At 40.1% G+C, this 17,789-nt stretch overlaps 1 protein-coding gene across 7 annotated transcripts in view; it reads left to right on the top strand.

Moving 5' to 3' along the window:
* The first annotated feature begins 2,178 nt into the window (after nucleotides 1-2,178).
* The window catches only part of SYNJ1 (synaptojanin 1), a 91,947-nt gene continuing 76,336 nt past the window's right edge, over nucleotides 2,179-17,789 (top strand). For 4 of the 7 annotated variants that reach the window (XM_048215004.2, XM_026513001.4, XM_057306621.1 and 1 more), the window contains exons 1-2: nucleotides 2,282-2,370; nucleotides 3,283-3,428. In XM_048215004.2, coding sequence (XP_048070961.1) covers nucleotides 3,305-3,428 — 124 coding nt within the window. In that variant the 5' untranslated portion in view covers nucleotides 2,282-2,370; nucleotides 3,283-3,304. Of the gene's footprint in view, nucleotides 2,259-2,281; nucleotides 2,371-3,282; nucleotides 3,429-17,789 lie in introns of those variants that run through there. The other 3 variants (XM_048215005.2, XM_048215003.2, XM_057306622.1) reach the window with 1 other exon arrangement.

The following is a 17,789-nucleotide window of genomic DNA, read 5'->3' as shown; positions in this document are numbered from 1 at the left end:
TTTTTCAGCCAACCACAGGCCTCATTCTTCATCTTCAAGGGTCAAGAAGATGTCAGCACATCTCTCTGGGCCCTTAAGACCTCAGTAAGAAGTTTGTGTGTGCCACTTAACACGTATTTTAAGTCAGCCACCACCCCTCCCCACACTTTTCAAATCTGATGAAAGTTTGTCCAGCTATTTCTATGTGCTGTAACAAGTATAAGTAGTAAAGAGGGACAAGAAAAAGAAGGAATAACATTTTATAAAAGTCACTAGTAAAATGGCCCTTGTGTTTTAAACCCTGGGCATGTGCTTATTTCATGAATAAAATGATCTATTTTGAAAGGATTTGGAAAAGTCCTGGCCTTCAGGCAGCTCTAGGAATGAGTCCTGCTTCCCGCCCCTCTCCCCCCAGTTCATTCTGAAGAAACAGCAATTCAAACACAGAACCAAGAAACTTTGACCTTAATCTCCTCAGTCCAAAATCAAAGGAAATCAGAAATAGGCAGAACACCTGCTTCTAAAGAGCCCAGCACCCATAACTGACACCCTGAGAAGGAGGGGTTCCCTGTGTGGCCTCAGGCAGGCATGGTGGAAGTGATCTTAGGTTAGGAGTGGGCAAGTTTGGTTTCAGGTTCCAATTCCACTTGAAACGGAGTAATTGTTAACAACTTATCTTTTCTGGGTTTCAGCTCACATAAAAAGCAACTCCCAAGCAAAGCATTCAATAACATCAACATCTCTCACAGAGCAATATCCTTCCATATGTTTTTCTGGTGCATACATCTGGCATTCCTTCAGGGCTAGAGAGGCATTATAACTGAATAGGCAAATAAGAAAATTTCCATTCCCACCCACTCCCATTTACTTCCTCTGTCAAATGCAATCTCTAATCGAAATGGATTCTTGTGGGGGGTGGGGGTGGGAAGCAACCACAGTCCAGAGAATCTTAATATAAATTTAATTCTGAGGCTGCTGTCAGTAACCACTAAGAACAAAACACCTTTTTCTAAGTAAACAGTGCTAAATGAGAAATCCTCTCCACTTCTCAGAACTGTGTCTTTGCATATCTCCTTCTAGAAAAGAAAAGGCTTCTCTTCTACTAATGAATGATAGCTACTTTGGTATCCGGAAACCAGGGTGGGTCCAGCTTCTCTAAAATGGATGAAGAAGCCACATGACAGGGCCCAGAGGGGGAAATGATTTTGTGCAATATAACAAATTTAAATTCTGCTTTCGCTGCTAAAATAAAAGCAAGAAGAGGAAGAGGTAAAGAAAAAACGAAGGCAAGCAGAAACGGTTTCTTCAGGATTTCAATTCCTTTTGGCCCTCTTGGCTTTGACTTCATTCCCATATTTAGGTCCCTTAAGTGGAAAGAGAATGAAAAGTCCGTGGGACACACTAATATTAGCCACGTAGCATGATTTGTTGAAAAATGAGGAAATGAGAGGGTTAGACGCCATTAGTTATTAAATTCCACTGTTGACAAAAGCTATTCGCCATTCAGTGCCAACCACAGCTGCCTCAAAACAGCTATGTTTCAGCTCAGTCTTGAGGCCCCGGTTCGCGACTTCCGATTGTCCACCGTGTGTAAAGTGGAGCACTCTTTCCTGTAGTGTTCCTGAGAGCTCTGGAACACTCCAGAAGAAAAGGCAGCCAAAAGAGTTGCTCCAAAGCGGGCATTAGTTTTTCTTCCGCTACCTACCCAGATGCTCAGAACAGGAACTGGGCGCAGTTCGCGGGGAGACACCATGGACAGCTCTTCGGGCGCCGCCCGTTTGGTGGGGAGTGCGGGCTGTCCCGAGCCCTCCCCGCGCTCGTCAGGCCGCTGGGGGCGGCAGGGGGTGGTCCTGACACCCATCTTGGGCACGTACGGTCCCCGGTCCCCAAAGCTTTTCCCCAGAGCCCCTCCCTGGCGCCCACGGGGAGGGTTGGTAAGCTCTGAAAAGCCCACGCTAGGGGGCCCGGGAGGCCGATCCTCCTCGTCCCCGCCTCCCCAGCGGTCGGACCTGTAGCTGCGGCCTTGCCGACAGGCCCTCTGAGGCGAAGGTCGCTGCCCTGGGAGGCAGCAGGCAGCCTACCATTTCGGACCCGCAGGCGGGCTCGGGTGGGCGGGGCCTGCCTCCTGACGCCCCGCCTTTCCCCCCGGGGGGCGGGCCTTCCGCCCCCGGCCGCGGCGCAGTGCGGAAGAGATGGGCCTGCTGGATCGGAAGTGACGCTGCCGGCGGCTGTGGCGGCGGCGGCTGCGGGAGAAGGAGGAGGAGGAGCCGGAGGAAGAGGTGAGCAAGCCGGCGGGGGGCGGGGAACGGCCGCGGCCAGACCGACCGGCAGCCGGGCGCGCGGGCGGACGCTTCCTGGGCAGCCTTCCCCGCCGCAGCCTGGGCGGGAAAGGTGAGGGGCAACCGCGGGCAGCCCTGGCTCTGGAGGGCGGGCGGGATTGTGAGGAGACTATGGGTCGTGCGGGGCGCTGCGTGGGGCCGGGGGCTGTGGTGACAGCGGCTGTCAGCTTGTCCGCGGGAGAGGAACCTAGTCGGTCTGGGCGCCGGGTCATCGCCTCTGGCGCATAATGGAGGGATTGGGTGGCTGGGCGGCTTCGTCTCCCTGGAAAGGAGTCGCTTTCTCGGGCGGTCGGCCGTCCGGGACCCCCGAGGAGCCCCGGTCGGGTGTGTGTCGTGAGTCTTCCCGGGTGGCCATTCATATTTACGGGCTCCCGCCTGCCGTTCCCCCAGCCGGCGGTGGCCTGCGGCTGGGCGGGAGGCGGCGGTAACCTGTGCCGCTTCCCTTGCCCTTCGCTGCCGCCCCCGGGAGAGCCATTCGTGTCGGATAATCCTTTCCCTCCTCCTGCCCCCTAAGGAGCTTTGAAGCAGCCTCGTTAACCTTCCCTCCCACCTCCTCTCCGTCCCCGGCCAAGGAACGGCTTGAAGTTTCCGAATCTGTTCCCTTTCATCGTAGTGACAAATCCTGAAGCAGGAAGCTGATAAACAACTCCGAACGAAATACGCTCAAAATCTTTCCTTTTTGGTACACATAAAGTAAACGGGAAACTCATCTTAACCAAACCGTTCGTGGACTTAGAGTAATTAAACCTGATGTTGCCTTGCGGTGAGAACTGGTAGCTCTTCCTCTGGCTTTTTGGTAAAATTAAGTGACGGCTTATCTTTTGGAATAAACCATTCTCTCCCTGAGCTCCCTTTTTTCCACCCCACCCCCATCAAAACCTGGCAGGGAGGGACTTCTGGATGCCTTGCAGTCCTTACTGCAGAAGGAAACGTTAGCTTCATTTGCTTTGCTTGGTTTTCACAGGGCTGCCTCTGAAGAAAGGAGAATGGCGTTCAGCAAAGGATTTCGGATCTATCACAAATTGGATCCCCCACCTTTCAGTCTCATAGTGGAAACTAGGCATAAGGAGGAATGTCTCATGTTCGAGTCTGGGGCTGTAGCTGTGCTTTGTAAGTCATCTGTCATAGCCCAAGTGATCGCGTCTCTGTTTTGCTTTGAAACAGTTCAGATTCAAGCATTCTTTAGAGAAGACCCCGACAACCCCTTCACTGTATTTCCTGAAGCAAATTATGTTTTTATTTTCATCAAACCTTATTTTAAACTTTCATTTTCTTTTCTGCCCCCTGCTGCAGGTTTCTTCTGGGGGTCTGGGGGAAAATCCAGTTTGGTTACAGATTTTTGCTTTCTTAGGTTCTTTGGCTGTTCCTAAAAGAAAATCTTTCTTTCCAAAGAATTATTGTTACAGTTTATATCACGTCACATAAACCCATAAAGTCTTGCTTGACGTTTTTCTATAATGAACAGGATTTCTTATATCTCAGTTATAGTAATGAACTACAAGAGTACTTATTTATCTGATATTTTTGGAGTATCTTATGGTGAGGCCCTTACAGTTTTAATTAAGAGAATTGTAAACATCTAAAATTTCATGTGACATATATGATTGATTTCATATTATTTAAAAAATTATCTTGGTAATCTAAAGAAAAGGACTGCACCACAAGCAAAATAGTAGATTTAGAATGGTTTAGGTTATTTTCTGGGCAGATGGATGAAGTTAAAAATAAAAATATTAATTTGAATATTAATTTTCTTAATCTAAGATTTTGGCAGGTAACTCCAGCTTGGAGTTATTTGAAATGTGATTGTGTTTTTAAGGGCTTTTTAGTGACAAGTACTTGTTTTTTTGTCATGTTTTTGCTTTGCTAGCGTCAGTTTGGCTACTGGTCATATTTTATAAATTAAAAATAGTGTTTGAAAGACATACTTATAGGGGTGCCTGGGTGGCGCAGTTGGTTAAGCATTCATCTCTTGATTTTGGCTCAGGTTATGGTCTTAGGGTTGTGAGATCAAGCCATGTGTTGGACTCAGCGGTCATTGGGGAGTCGGCTTGAGATTCTCTCTCCCTCTCCCTCTGCCCCTCCCGTTTGTGTGCGGGCTCGTTTTCTCTCTCTCTCTCTCAAATGAATAAACCTTTTTTAAAAAGTCATACTTACAAATATAAGCCCCTAGATATTTTAAACTGTTAATCTTTCTTCAGATTCAGTAAGTGAAGAGCATACGTAAGACCCTAACTTTTGCATACAGAATAGTAACCTGTTAAAATGTTAACTTGATCTTAATATTTTAAAATAGTAAAATTTTATCCTGATTGGGAAAAAGGGTAATGACATAATGAAAAGGCTTGAGCAAAGTGTAATGTATAAGAAATGTATATATGTTTGGTACATATAGTAACATGGTTTGAGCAGAAGAGCTATTTGTGTTCTAAGAAACAAGTATTAATAAGGTGGGTTATACTTAGTCAGTATGGACTTAATGCAAACTGTTTTTTATATTTAAATAAACTGAAATATATCTTGCTATAATATTAATTTGCATAGTCTGTTTTTTCATACTATAAATATAGTTCTTATACTGATGAATTCTCAATTAAAAATATCTGGGGGGAAATGGTTTGGTTTAGTTGTGAAATAGTTTTTAGCTGCTTGCGTTTTTTTTCGTGATATTACCCGATTTTCTAATTTGTCTAAATTTTAAATGTTTCTTCAGTTGTGGTTACTGGTAATAATAGGGGATCACATGCATACATAGTATGCATTACCCATAGTTATTAGAATCATTGCCGTATTTTACTCTCAGTTAGGAAATCTAAGGATAAGCATACTTCCAAACCTCCAACAGCTCTCTTTTATGCCAAATAATGGTTAAAAAAGCAAACTCCCTAAACCATCCATTTTGGCATTAACATTTATTTTAAAGAAAAAATATGAAAAATACTGTCTTAACATTTATTGATTGTATTTATTTTCATTAGATTTAGACACATAAGCAATTCTTTCAGGAAAAAAAAGTTGAATATCTAAAAGCACAAATGGATATATATAATTTTTTGGATATGTTGTTAGCTTTCCTAAACCTTTACAGTAATAACTTAAAATATTAATACTAAGAGCTAACAGACTTTTTATAAATCCTTGACTTATAAAATTAATTTGACATTTATTTGGGAGCAATACCAACGTGCATATTGTGCTATAGAGTGTTCATTTTTAAAATCTCACATTTCTTAAATGCCTGTTGTATTCAGGGAGCTGTGTTTGGAAGATACTGAGGTATTCTTTTTTTCTTCAACAATCCCAGCTCCTTGAATCTTAAGACATTCTGCTTATTAATCTGCAAGAAGAATCTTCTCAAATCATGTTTGATATTAAACCAAAGTGTGACCCCATTTTTCAGTCAGATTAAATTTTTAAGTCCTCAACCTGTCCATCAAGGTCTTCCCTAACTTGGCCCCACCCTGTTTGTCCAGTGTGGATATTGGTCTCCTTTAAGGAGACTCTTGTGTTTCCTCAGTCCTTTCCCAAAGTACCATGCTTTTTCTCTCCTTCATCATAAGATGTTATACCCTCTTCTTTCATGACTACTAGAATGCTTTTCTCTCTCCAATCCAGGCCTGTCATTCTCGCTCGAGTCTTCTTCCTTTCTGAGAATCTGCCCCACCCACCAACTCCATCTCACTCTTGTCTCTTCTTTTTCTTCATTTGTCTGGAATGCAGTCTGTATCACAGGATAAACCCATTTTATTTGCTGGTTTTTGGTTCTCTACATGGTTATGTGCATATGTTCTTTTTGACAGTAGATGGTAAAAATGACCCTTGCAGGACTCAGTCATGCACTGAAAGTTTATGATTTCTTTATTTTTTAATGTTTTTTTATTACATTATGTTCGTCACCATACAGTACATCCCTGGTTTCTGATGTAAAGTTCGATGATTCATTAGTTGCGTGTAACACCCAGTGCACCATGCAATACGTGCCCTCCTTACTACCCATCACCAGCCTATCCCATTCCCCCACCCCCCTCCCCTCTGAAGCCCTCAGTTTGTTTCTCAGAGTCCATAGTCTCTCATGCTTCATTCCCCCTTCTGATTACGCCCCCCCCTTTCTTTATCCCTTTCTTCCCCTACCGATCTTCCTAGTTCTTATGTTCCATAGATGAGAGAAATCTCTACAGGCCCCAGTTGTCCCGGCTTTAAGGTTTAAAAAATCAGACGTCTTAGGCAGTACGTATTATTAAGGATTGATAATCACTTAATTTTCTTGGCTTATGCTGAAAGTGCCATGAGATACCAACATGAAACCTTATATTTTGTGTTATTAGCACATATCAAAAAATAAGGTACAAGTGAAAACACAGTAAAAACAATTTCAGATCATGGATCTTTGTAGAGCCTGAGTGTCTACTAATCTAGCCTCAGGAATCTGTGTATGTTGCTAGGCTTCTAAACTTAAATCAGTCATGATACAATGACTTAATCAATTAGTGAACCAGTGGTTTTCAGTGTTGGATGCACATCGTAATCACTGGGTGGGGGTTTATAAATATTGCTGCCTGGGCTCCGGCTCCCTAGAGATTCTGATGTAAGCAGGTTGGGATGATCATTCTGTGCATAATTTATATCAGCCTTTCTAGGATAGGTTATGGGATAACTTTCTTAGCTTGCAAATTTTATCCAAAGTAACCATGTTTCCAGAATTTTAATGCTATTATTGACTATTATTGGGCTAATAACTAGTTTCTTGAAACCTTCAGCCTGAACCAAATGCTAATGATCCCGTAGCACTTTTGATATAGTGCTTTCGGGTAATGTGGAACTTCTGTGTCTGGGCGCTGTACTCTTTGAGGAAAAGACCCATATCTTAGTAATCTTTGTATTTCTAGTGCTTAGTACAGTGTTTTACTCACATTTAGGGAATAAATGGCTAAATTAGTGCCATGGGTGGGGATTAACCTAAACTAGCTTACAAAGTAGACAAAATATAGTATTCCGTGTTTCAAAGTACAGTACCTTTTTCTATAAAATTTATTTTTTTATCTTTTAAAGAATTGCTATTTGACTGAATTGCCGATATAAAAGGGATAAAAATGATCAGTCCAGAAAACTGTTTAATTAAACTGAACTTTGATGTCTGTGGAGCAGTGGTTCGGTGTAGCAAGTGGATTCTCTGTAACTAGTATACTGTGTCTGCAGTGTAAGGAGCAAGTGTGCTGGTCAGCAAGTTACAACACCACAGGTTTTTTCTTGGAAACTAATAGGAAATTAAAAAAGATGTCTACCCGTTTTGTGTCAGGTTCGGTTTTCGTTGTCTTTCTGTAGTTACACACAAAGACGACGACAAGGAAAGGACCAGTAGCCAGTCTGACCGATACATGCATTAAACTCACAAGCTGTCCCATTATTTTTCAACCCATCTCATGCTTCAGCAGAGGTAAATGATTTACTTCATAATTGTATCCTAAGTAGAAAGTGAAGGGAAGAGAAGGTCAACACATGGGAAATGAAGGATGATTCTAAAAACAGAAGTTACGGATCACCTGTTTAAAAGATAGGTTGGAAGGTGCTGATACAAATTCCTAACTCTTAAGAGCTTTTGCTCTTTTCAGTATATGCTAGTATGGAAGTAAGGAATTAATTGTAATTGCTAGTATGGAATTAATTGCTTCCATCTGTCTAGTGGTAAGATTATTTTCAGGGTTTCCAACTCAGTCAGGACTCAAATCATCTACTTACTAGACAGCAAGGCCATATCACTATACTCTGGACCTGGTTTTACCCCAGGTTGTCCCTCTGAGTGTCTTCATTTACCCGATTTTTTCTTTAGGGAAATATGAGCCATAAAACTATAGGACGACATTCTGGAGATCTTTGTCACAGAATGTGGATTACACTGACTTTCTATGAAACTTCATACTGTAAAGGAGTAATAAAAATGAAATAATAGCTGCCATTTCCTGGAAGCTTCCTCTACTAGTCACAACATTAAGCCAGAAGTTCCTAAACTTTATTGTTTCATGGCGTCTCATTAAGTTTTTCATAGCACCCCTAGGCCACGGTTCCATTTATTAAATAATTAGGTGTAAACGTTAAATATGTCCGTCTTAAAACTCTAGCAGCTATTTGAAAAAATAAGGAAGTAAATGGGAAATAATTTATTTCCTTCATAAGTTATTTACTAATGGGATATGTATGAACCTGTTGAGCATTGAATAGCTTTTCACACCTTAGAATCAGACTGGACAGCTCCACCCTCATTTCCTGTTCCACATTAATTTTGGAGTGGTACTTGCTTTTTATCACAGCAAGTACCAAAAACCCAGCTTTACAAAGATGATATCATCAAAGGAATGTACTGCAGTCTGATGTGAAAACTCTGAACTACCTGAAGCTAATAGTTTGGGCATTGCAACATCTGTTGAGTATCTCTGTGTTTCTTGAAATAATAATCTCCTGCAGCTCTTTGGGAGTTTGTTGAAGTGTCCTGGACACTTCATCCACATAGACTTCCTTTATTTCATTTAATTCTGTGGGTTGTGCTTTCATCTCATTTCTCAGATGTGCAAACTGAGGCTGGGAGAGATAAAGTAATTGCTCTAATGACTTAATCTTACCATTTTATTTTTTACTTTAATGATTATTTGTGTTGCTGTGAGGGTGGTGGTTATTACTTTGGGGGTCAGGGAATGAAGAGCAAAAACAAGGGAATGCCAGTAGAAGACTTTAAAGTTAAGAGTGAAACTGGTAGCATTTTCTAATGAGGGACGTATTAAACTTTATTGTTTTTGGCTACAAACTATTAATATATTAGAGAGGGAACATGATTTGATTAAGAGTTAGGTCATTAAAAACATAAAGTTGCTTTGCTGAGCCAAGTTAAATGTCAGGTTCTAAAATTTTGGATAACAAGTGTAGTAGGTGGTGATGACAAGCAGTGTGTATAGTTTTTTTGTTTTTTGTTTTTTAATTGCCAAATGGTGGCAGTCAGCATGATTGCCCTTTAGATAAGTTGCAGTATCCTGTCTCTTTTTAAGAAAAAAATTCAAGTTGAGGGAAGAAGTGACTTTTTATAGTTGACTTTTTCTGCACAGAATGATGAAATTTAAACTTGTTACATATTACTTTGTGTTAGGGTTGCAAAAATTCATTTTCTTTTTGTAAGTAATTTTTGGAATCTTCTGTCTGATAGAAGAGAAAGTAAACAGCAACTTAAATATCTATGCTTAAAAAAAAATAATTAACCTAACTTTTCACTCCTGGGCCAGGTAGCAGGATTAGCTTGTTAATGTAGGGCCAAACTAGTAGTTCCTAAGTGCTTTCCTTTCTCTACCACTTAACTTTGCTATGAGAAAATAAAAGGTGAAGCACAGTGTATCTCTTATTGAACAATAAAACCCCATTATGTGACTTTATTATATAATTTCAGGTCTACCAGATGTTGTAACTTGTGTTATAAAATATAACTAGTACAAGGCTATAACAGGATTTTTTGCTTCCGACCATGATGGTATATTAGGAACCCTCTCACTGCACGTAACAACAAGGAAACAAGTCAAATAAAGAAACAATTTTCAGACATTGAACAATAGGTGGCATGAGACACTGATCCTTGAGGGAAGGGAAACAAAGGAGTGAGCCTTAGGGTTGCCCTAGCTGATCACTCTGCTGATTACCTCGAGTGCTTCTGGGCTGCAGGGAGATGCCCCCAAAGAAAGCCTGGCAATCTCCCTGAGTTGAGGAGACAGAGTAGGGAATCCGTGGAAGCCAATGCAATGAGAATTCTCAGGACTAGTACCAAAGAGGAGGCAGCTTCACAGAGGGTTTCAGAGATGTGCTGAGAGTTTCTTGTGAGATTTCAGCCGAGTACTGATCACTGCTGGTGTGCAAAGAAACTACCAAATGCAGGGAAAGAACCACCAAAAGGGAACAGGAAGAAAAATTCCTGGACCTCCCTCCAGGGCTGGGAATAGTTAAGTTGTCAGCAGCCAGAATGGAGAAATATTATAGTACTCCGGGAATTGGGTTGAATACTCAAAAGGATGTATTGCTTTAGCAGTGGGGCAGAGTAGCCCTAGATTAAAGGCTTCTGTGGTCCTATCTGACAAAGCTTAAAAGCAAGACCCAAAGGGATCAGACTGTTTCCAAATAACCTAATTTCTGAAAGACTTCACTATATCCTAGAACAAAGTTTAAGAATACAGGAAATACAAAATATATAACCATATATCCAGCATTCAACTCTGTAGCAAATTCACAATGTCTGGCATTCAATTAAAAATTGCCATACATGCAAAGAATCAGGAAAACACACCCCATAATGAGGAGAAAAGTCAATCTGTAGAAACAGATGTTAAAATTAATAGTCAAGGAGGTGGTCTTGGGTGGCTCAGTCAGTTAAGCGTCCGACTCTTGATTTCAGCTCAGGTCATGATCTTGGGGTCATGAGATTGAGCCCCACATTGGGCTCTGCCCTGAATGTGGAATCTGTTTAAAATTCTCATTCCCTCTCCCTCTGCCCCTCCCACCAGCTCACATGCACGTTCTCTTTCAAAAAAACATTAATAAACAAGGACATTATAACAGCTGTTGTAAATATACTCCATATGTCCAAGAAGTAGAGGAAAGAGTAAACATGTTAAGGAGAGACATGGGGGCCCCTGGGTGACTCGGTTGGGCATCTACCTTCTGCTCGGGTGGTGATCTCGGGGTCCTGGGATCGAGCCCCGTGTCAGGCTCTCTGCTGAGCAGGGAGTCTGGTTTTCCCTCTCCCTCTTCCTCTGTGTTCTTTCTCTAATAATAAATAAACAAATAAATACATAAATAAATACAATAAATCTTAAATAAAATCTTAAAGAGATAGGAAAAATGTGAAAGACCTAAATCAAATGGAAATAAAAATAACTTAAATGAAAAAAAAATGCACTAATAGGGATTAATAGATTAGACAGTGCATAATAAATGATTGGTGAATTTGAAGACATAATAATAGAAACTACTCAAAATGAAACACAGAAGACTAAAATCAATAAACAGAGCCATCAGTGGGCTGGGAAACAACTTCATATGGCCAAATATATATGTGTAATTGGAATCCTAGAAGGAGGGGATGAAGCAAAAAAATATTTGAAGAAATAACAGCTGACAGTTTTCCAAATTTGATGGAAACTATAAATCCACAGATCCAAGAAGCTAAATGAACCCCAAGCAGAAGAAACATGAAGCAAACTACACCAAACTGCATTATCAAATTGCTTAAAACCAGTGATTTGGAGAGAAATCTTAAAAACAGAATGAATCTTATAATTAAGTAAATTCCTAGCTAACTGTACATTAGTGCTCATTAGTGGTCTGTCCTTGGTCAACATTGGATCTATGTCTTTGGCTTATCTTGTTGAATGATTTCATCATTCTGTTGGAGAATGGATGGAAAGTATAGTTACCAGATTTGTAGATGTTGCAAAGTTGTGTGGGACTGATGCAGAGCTGGGTAGAATAATTACTTGTTTTGGCTGACACAATTGAAATCCAGCTTTTTCCAGCTGAGAGAATGGATTGGAACCTACAAAAGGAACATGCACGTCCTCTTGTGCTGGATCAAATTGAGTTTTGTGTGCTTTCCTGATTCAACTGCTGTGGCTGTAGAGATATCATAGGCAATTTGGATTGGGCCGATGACTAGCAAAATAAGGTAGAAATTACTATCATTGTCTGGGTTTCCATGATACCCCAACCTGTATGGTGACTACACAGTATGGAAAGGTTGGAATAGATACTGGGTTGATAATCACATCGATCTCTGCATTCCCTCAAACCTGCTCTTCCTTCGGTCTTCCTTATCTTAGTGAATTGCAGTCCATCCACCTTGTTGTTTAAACCAGAAGTTAAGACTCATCCTCTACACCTCCTTCTCTCCAGCTTCAGATATACACTCTATTATCATGCCCAGTGTACTAAACCTTCTAATTTCATTGAGAATCCATGCAATTCACTGTTTTAGCTGGTTCTACCACTGTCTAGCCACTGTAGTCCCTTTCATGGACCATTACTATAGCCTCCTTAACTGTTCTTCCTGTTTCCACTCCCCTTACCCACTCTCCAGTCTTTTTAAAAACACAATTTAGATCATACTATTTCCCTGATTAAGACCCTATCATGGTTGACCACTGAACTTGAAATCCAACCACTTTAAAATGATCTACATTAAATCATTGAGTCCCTGCCTCCCTCTTCCGTCTTAAGACTATTTTGCCTCCTAATTTTCTGTGTTCCAAACACTTTGGCCTTCTAGTTCTGAATGCACCAAATTATTTCTGATCTCAAAGCCTTCACATATGCTGTTTCTTCTGCTCAATATTTATTTTAAAAAATTTATTCATGCATGTAGAAAAATACATAAATCATAAATGTAGAATGCGGTGAATTATTAAATTGAACATATCCATGTTACCACTGCCAGGTTGAGAAATAAACGTTATTACTAGCTCTCCAGAAGATTCCCTCACATTCCTCCCTGATTATTCTACTATGATGTGCAGAGATAATCACTGCCAGACTTCTTACATCATAGATTGGTTTTATCTGGTTTTTAACTTAACATAGATGAAATCATATTCTATTGGGTCTAGCTTCTTTCTCTCAATGTTCTATATGGGAGATCATCCATGTTGTAGCAGGTGGCAGTAGTTCTCATTGTTATGTGGTATTCCATTGTATGAATATTCCAGTATTCTGTTGACATTTCTAATTCTTTCTGTTATAAATGACAGTAGTTAGGAACATTCTTATACATGTCTTTTGGTGCATGTATGTACACATTTCTGTTGGATATATTTTTAGGAATGGAATTGCTGGGTCATAGAGTATTTGTATGTTGCCTGGAATGTTTTTACCTCCACTCTTCATTTAGCTAACTTCCTGTTTATTCTTCAGGTTTCAACTTAAAGGTCACCTTTGCAGGCAGGCCTATCCTAACCATTGCTCTCCCCTCATAGTTTTACTATCATTTATGATTTTGCATTTGCATGGTTATATAATGACTGTCTTCCTAGTAGAAGGTATTAGGGCACTGACTTTTTTTATTCATAGAACTTTGCCAGGGTCCTGGTACATAGTAAGCATTCAGTAAATACTTGTTACATGAATGAGTGAAAGGTTATTATTATTTTGAAATGTTGCCAAGATTGGGACTTGCAGTTTATACAGAACATTAATTTGGATAGTTTAATGTCTTTCAGCTGGAATTTTAATTGTTTAATTATACAAAGAGAACCTTTTCCATTTAAAATAATTTTTCTTTTTATGTAGGATAAAATGGAAAGTGGCTTTACTGCCAGGTAGTTAGGTGATCTTGGATGAATCACTTAAACTCTTAGTTTTTTTCTTTTGAAAATGAGTAGCTTGTTTTGCACAATCTCTAGGATCCTCTGGCTAGAGGCTCTCTCATACTACACCAAAGTGCTACCTGTATGCAAATAAGCCGACCACAAACTGCAGTGCATGCAACCACAGGCAAATTGTGATTCTAGGAAGAGCATACTAATTTGTAAGAATGTTTTCACATTCTTAATGACTTTCTTTAGTTTGGTCTTCTGTATCAGCTGAAGAAAGACAGTTTGCTGCCCATCTGGAAGGTTTGAGCCACAGCAGAATGTTGACATTGGGTAGCAGGACCTTCATTAGGTAGCTTAATTGTTTAGTTTGAATTATTATTATTTTTATTATTAGGATTTTATTTATTTATTTCAGAGAGAGAGGGAGAAAGTACAAGCAAGGGAGAGGTAGAAGCAGGCTCCCAGGGAGCCTGATGCGGGACGGATCCCAGGACCCTGGGATCGTGACCTGAGCTGAAGGCAGCTGCTTAACTGACTGAGCCACCCAGGGGCACCTGTTTAGTTTGAATTATTGTAATTATCAGAAGTTAGAGAAATTTACATTTAAACGTAATCCTCAATACCATTTAAGTTTAAAACAAATGACTTTGTAATTATCTGGTGATCTTAGGTAGTAAGTTAATTTTGTTTCTTTCTGTTCAGATGGTAGAGTTAGCAATGCAAGTCTAATCACCAGTTATTCTGTTTAATAAGCCTCTGTTTTAGAATCACAATCATGAAAACCAAGAAGTAGGTATATGATTATGTTTTCATATGACTTTGTAGAGATGATCTTATGCCTCATTATTTGCCTGAAATTCTAATTTGAGAAGAGAAAGTGTGATACCAATAATGCTGAATAATGCCAGTTACATCATATGATATAGTGCTATAAAAGCAAGTCACTTCAGCAAAGGAGGGTGCTGAGTAACATGCTGGAAGACAATTAGTATATTAAATTTTGATAAAGACCAATTGGTATATTTATACTCTTGAGTGTTTTCTGTAGTCTGTAAACAGATCATCTCTACAGCTTCTATTTTCATTACTTTCCTCTTGCTTCAGTAGGAAACGTAGGTTAGGTCTACTTTCAGTGATGAATTTATTCAGTTAAAAAAACTTTGAAAGCAGCACAGAGCTAAAATACTTGAGTGAGTTAAGTCATCTGAATTAAGGTGTTGGATGTCACTACCTCATGGCTTAGTGTAGCTTTCAGTATTTCTCAACCTCTTCTGCGATGAGCCAGGGCCAGTTTGTTATTCTCCAAGGCTGTTTTCAACAGAGGAGGACACTAAAGCTAAGTTATTTAGGATGAATGTAAGGAAAACATTTATGACAGGGTACAGCAATATTTACTTTCCCTGGGGTTTCCTTTCTGGAATCGCAGAGTCTTCCTTCCCAATTTATTATGTATTTATCATTTGATGATTATATGATGGCCTTAGAGTGAGCTATGGGGTCATTCTTTTTCTTTTTTTTTTTTTAAGATTTTATTTATTTGGGAGAGTGAGAGAGAGCGTGCATGCTCACGCATGTGCACGCAAGTAGGGGGAGGGGCAGAGGGCGAAGGAGAGAAAATCTCAAGCAGACTCCACACTGAGCACAGAGTCCTACACGGGGCTCGATCCCACAACCCTGAGATCATGACCTGAGCTGAAATCAAGAGTCGGATGCTTAACCGCCACCCCGGCGCACTCTATGGGGTCATTCTAAAGGCAATAGGACTTACTGCTTCCTTTCAAGTTATGAAAGTCCCGATGTCCATTAACCTTTTGACTAGTATACCTCTGGTCTAGGGTAATTGAAGGAAAGTACCTCTCAGATTACTTAGAATTCCAGTAGCCTCTGCTTTCACTGTCCAGAGTTATCTTGTCTTCTCTTCTTTCTGAACTTACCCAGCATGCCACAGAATGTTGTCAGAATAAATTTTTTTTATCATTTGATTTTGGGAAATAGCAAATGTTCATCAAAGAAGAGAGAGTAGTGTCATTGACTCCATGTATCTGTCACCCAGCCTCAATGATTATCAACTCATGGATACTTGTGTTTATCTACATCCGTATCCACTAGTTCCCCCTCCCCATTTATTTTAAAGTAAATTCCAGATATCATGTAATTTCATCCATAAATATTTTTATAAGAATAAATGTTTATTGCACATATTTTATTTTGCTTTAAATTCTGTTCTGTGACCTTATTCATATTCACATATTCATTAGGATTAGAATCAGAGGACCTTCAGATTATCAGTTCTACGGGTGTGTGCTATGTTTAAAAATGTAATTATAGCTTTATGCTTAAGATAGCTGTATGTACTCAGGAACTGCATGTTTGCATTAGATGGAAAATTAAGAAAAAATTGAAGGCACAAGTGAATGGTAGCATTGGGTGTGATAAGAGAAGAGGTTTTCTTTTTAAAATAAGCCCTTGAGGAAGTTAGGTACTCTTGATCCCTGAGGTGTTAACAGCAGTAACTCTGGGAGCTGGGCTCTGCCTTACTTATGTTGAACAGGTGAGCCAAAGAGGTGCAGGCCTCCTTACCTGAACTGAGCTGCTAAAGGTCTGGGTGGTGGTTAGAAATCAGTAACTGGTAAAAAAAGAAAAGTCCGTTTATCCTAGCATCTTGTTTACTTAACAACATCAACATGAACAGGAGAAAAAAAAAATACAGAGCAGGCTGTTCCCCTCATTGAAAGCCCAGTAGATACCTTGAAAGACAGCCCCGGCGAGGAGTAACCTGAACTTCCGTATCACCATATCCCCTGAACTCTCATGTCCTCTCATTCTTTCACTCTGTTTTCCTCGGGGCTCTCCATACATCCTACTATTGTGTAAACTCCATTAGTTTAAGCCCTGGTTAGAAATCATTTAACAAGGCCTGTCTTCCCCATCCCCACCTTCCCACTCCCACCCTCACACCACCAGAGGTGTCCACCGTAGATAGCATCACATTTGAAAATTTCCAGACATCACTGTGAGGAGTTGTTAAGCTTCAGAGCATTCAGATGCTACTGGTGGTAAGATGAAGTGTTTATCTTTTAATATATTATTTTAAAACTCACAAAACCTTCCCTTTTGTGCTACAACCTCTCAAATGTTTTTTGTCTATTAGATAAATACTTAATAGTCTCGGTGTTCAGCATCTCTGGTTAGGTTGGTATTGTGTTGAGATAAAAAGAAATGAGGGGCGCCTGGGTGGGTCAGTCAGTTAAGTGTCCAACTCTTGATTTTGGCTCAGGTCATGGTCTCAGGGTTGTGAGATGGAGCCCTATATCGGGCTCCCCCCTCAGTGGGGGGTCTGCTTGAGATTCTGTCTCTCCTTTTCCCTTTCCCTCTGCTCCTCCCCACCCCCACTTGTGTGCACACATGCACGTATGTGCTCGCTCTCTCTCAAATAAATAAATAAATCTTTAAAAAGGAAAAGAAATGAGAAAATTTCTGTTGCTATTCGTATACAAGTGAATGAGGTATAAAATAATGAGAAGAAAGATTTACTTCCAGCACAATCAGGGAAAACTTCAGGAAGGAAGAGGCATTTTAGTTAGGTATTGAAGGATGGGTAATATTTGGAAACACAAAGATGACTATAAACGGTGTTCCAGATGGAAAGAACACTGTGAACAAAGGGAGAGGGAAAACAACGTGGAGCACACAGAAGGAGCCACTCGTTATTCATTTTTTGTTCATTTTGACTGCATTGTAGGATGCAAGGGGTAGGTATTAGGGAAAAGGAAAGATGGGGATGAGTGAGTGAACGATCTGTACGTTCTGTGTTTTATCTAAAGGTTATACACATTTTTTTAAAGTAGTATGGTTTTTTTTAATTTTAAATAATCTCTATATAGTAGTAGATTCCTAGATGATTTTCTAGAATTAAAAATTACCGGAGAAATAGGACAATAATTTAATTAAGTCTCTCCCTCTTACGTCATGTATTTCTCTTTATTTCATGGAGTTTCATAAAATAAGAGAATCGTTTCTCCATTAAAAAATGTATGGGGGGATAACGTACTATAAGAGTTTATCTTAGTGCTATGTAGAGATAAAAGCTTCTTAATTTAGGAATATGAATGTGTATTTTTAAATTTTATTTTTGATGGTT

This window comes from Ursus arctos, unplaced genomic scaffold (genome assembly GCF_023065955.2).
Source record: "Ursus arctos isolate Adak ecotype North America unplaced genomic scaffold, UrsArc2.0 scaffold_4, whole genome shotgun sequence".
Classification (NCBI taxonomy): Eukaryota; Metazoa; Chordata; class Mammalia; order Carnivora; family Ursidae; genus Ursus; species Ursus arctos.
The sequence above is the reverse complement of the archived record's forward strand: the minus strand, read 5'-3'. Positions and strand labels throughout refer to the sequence as shown.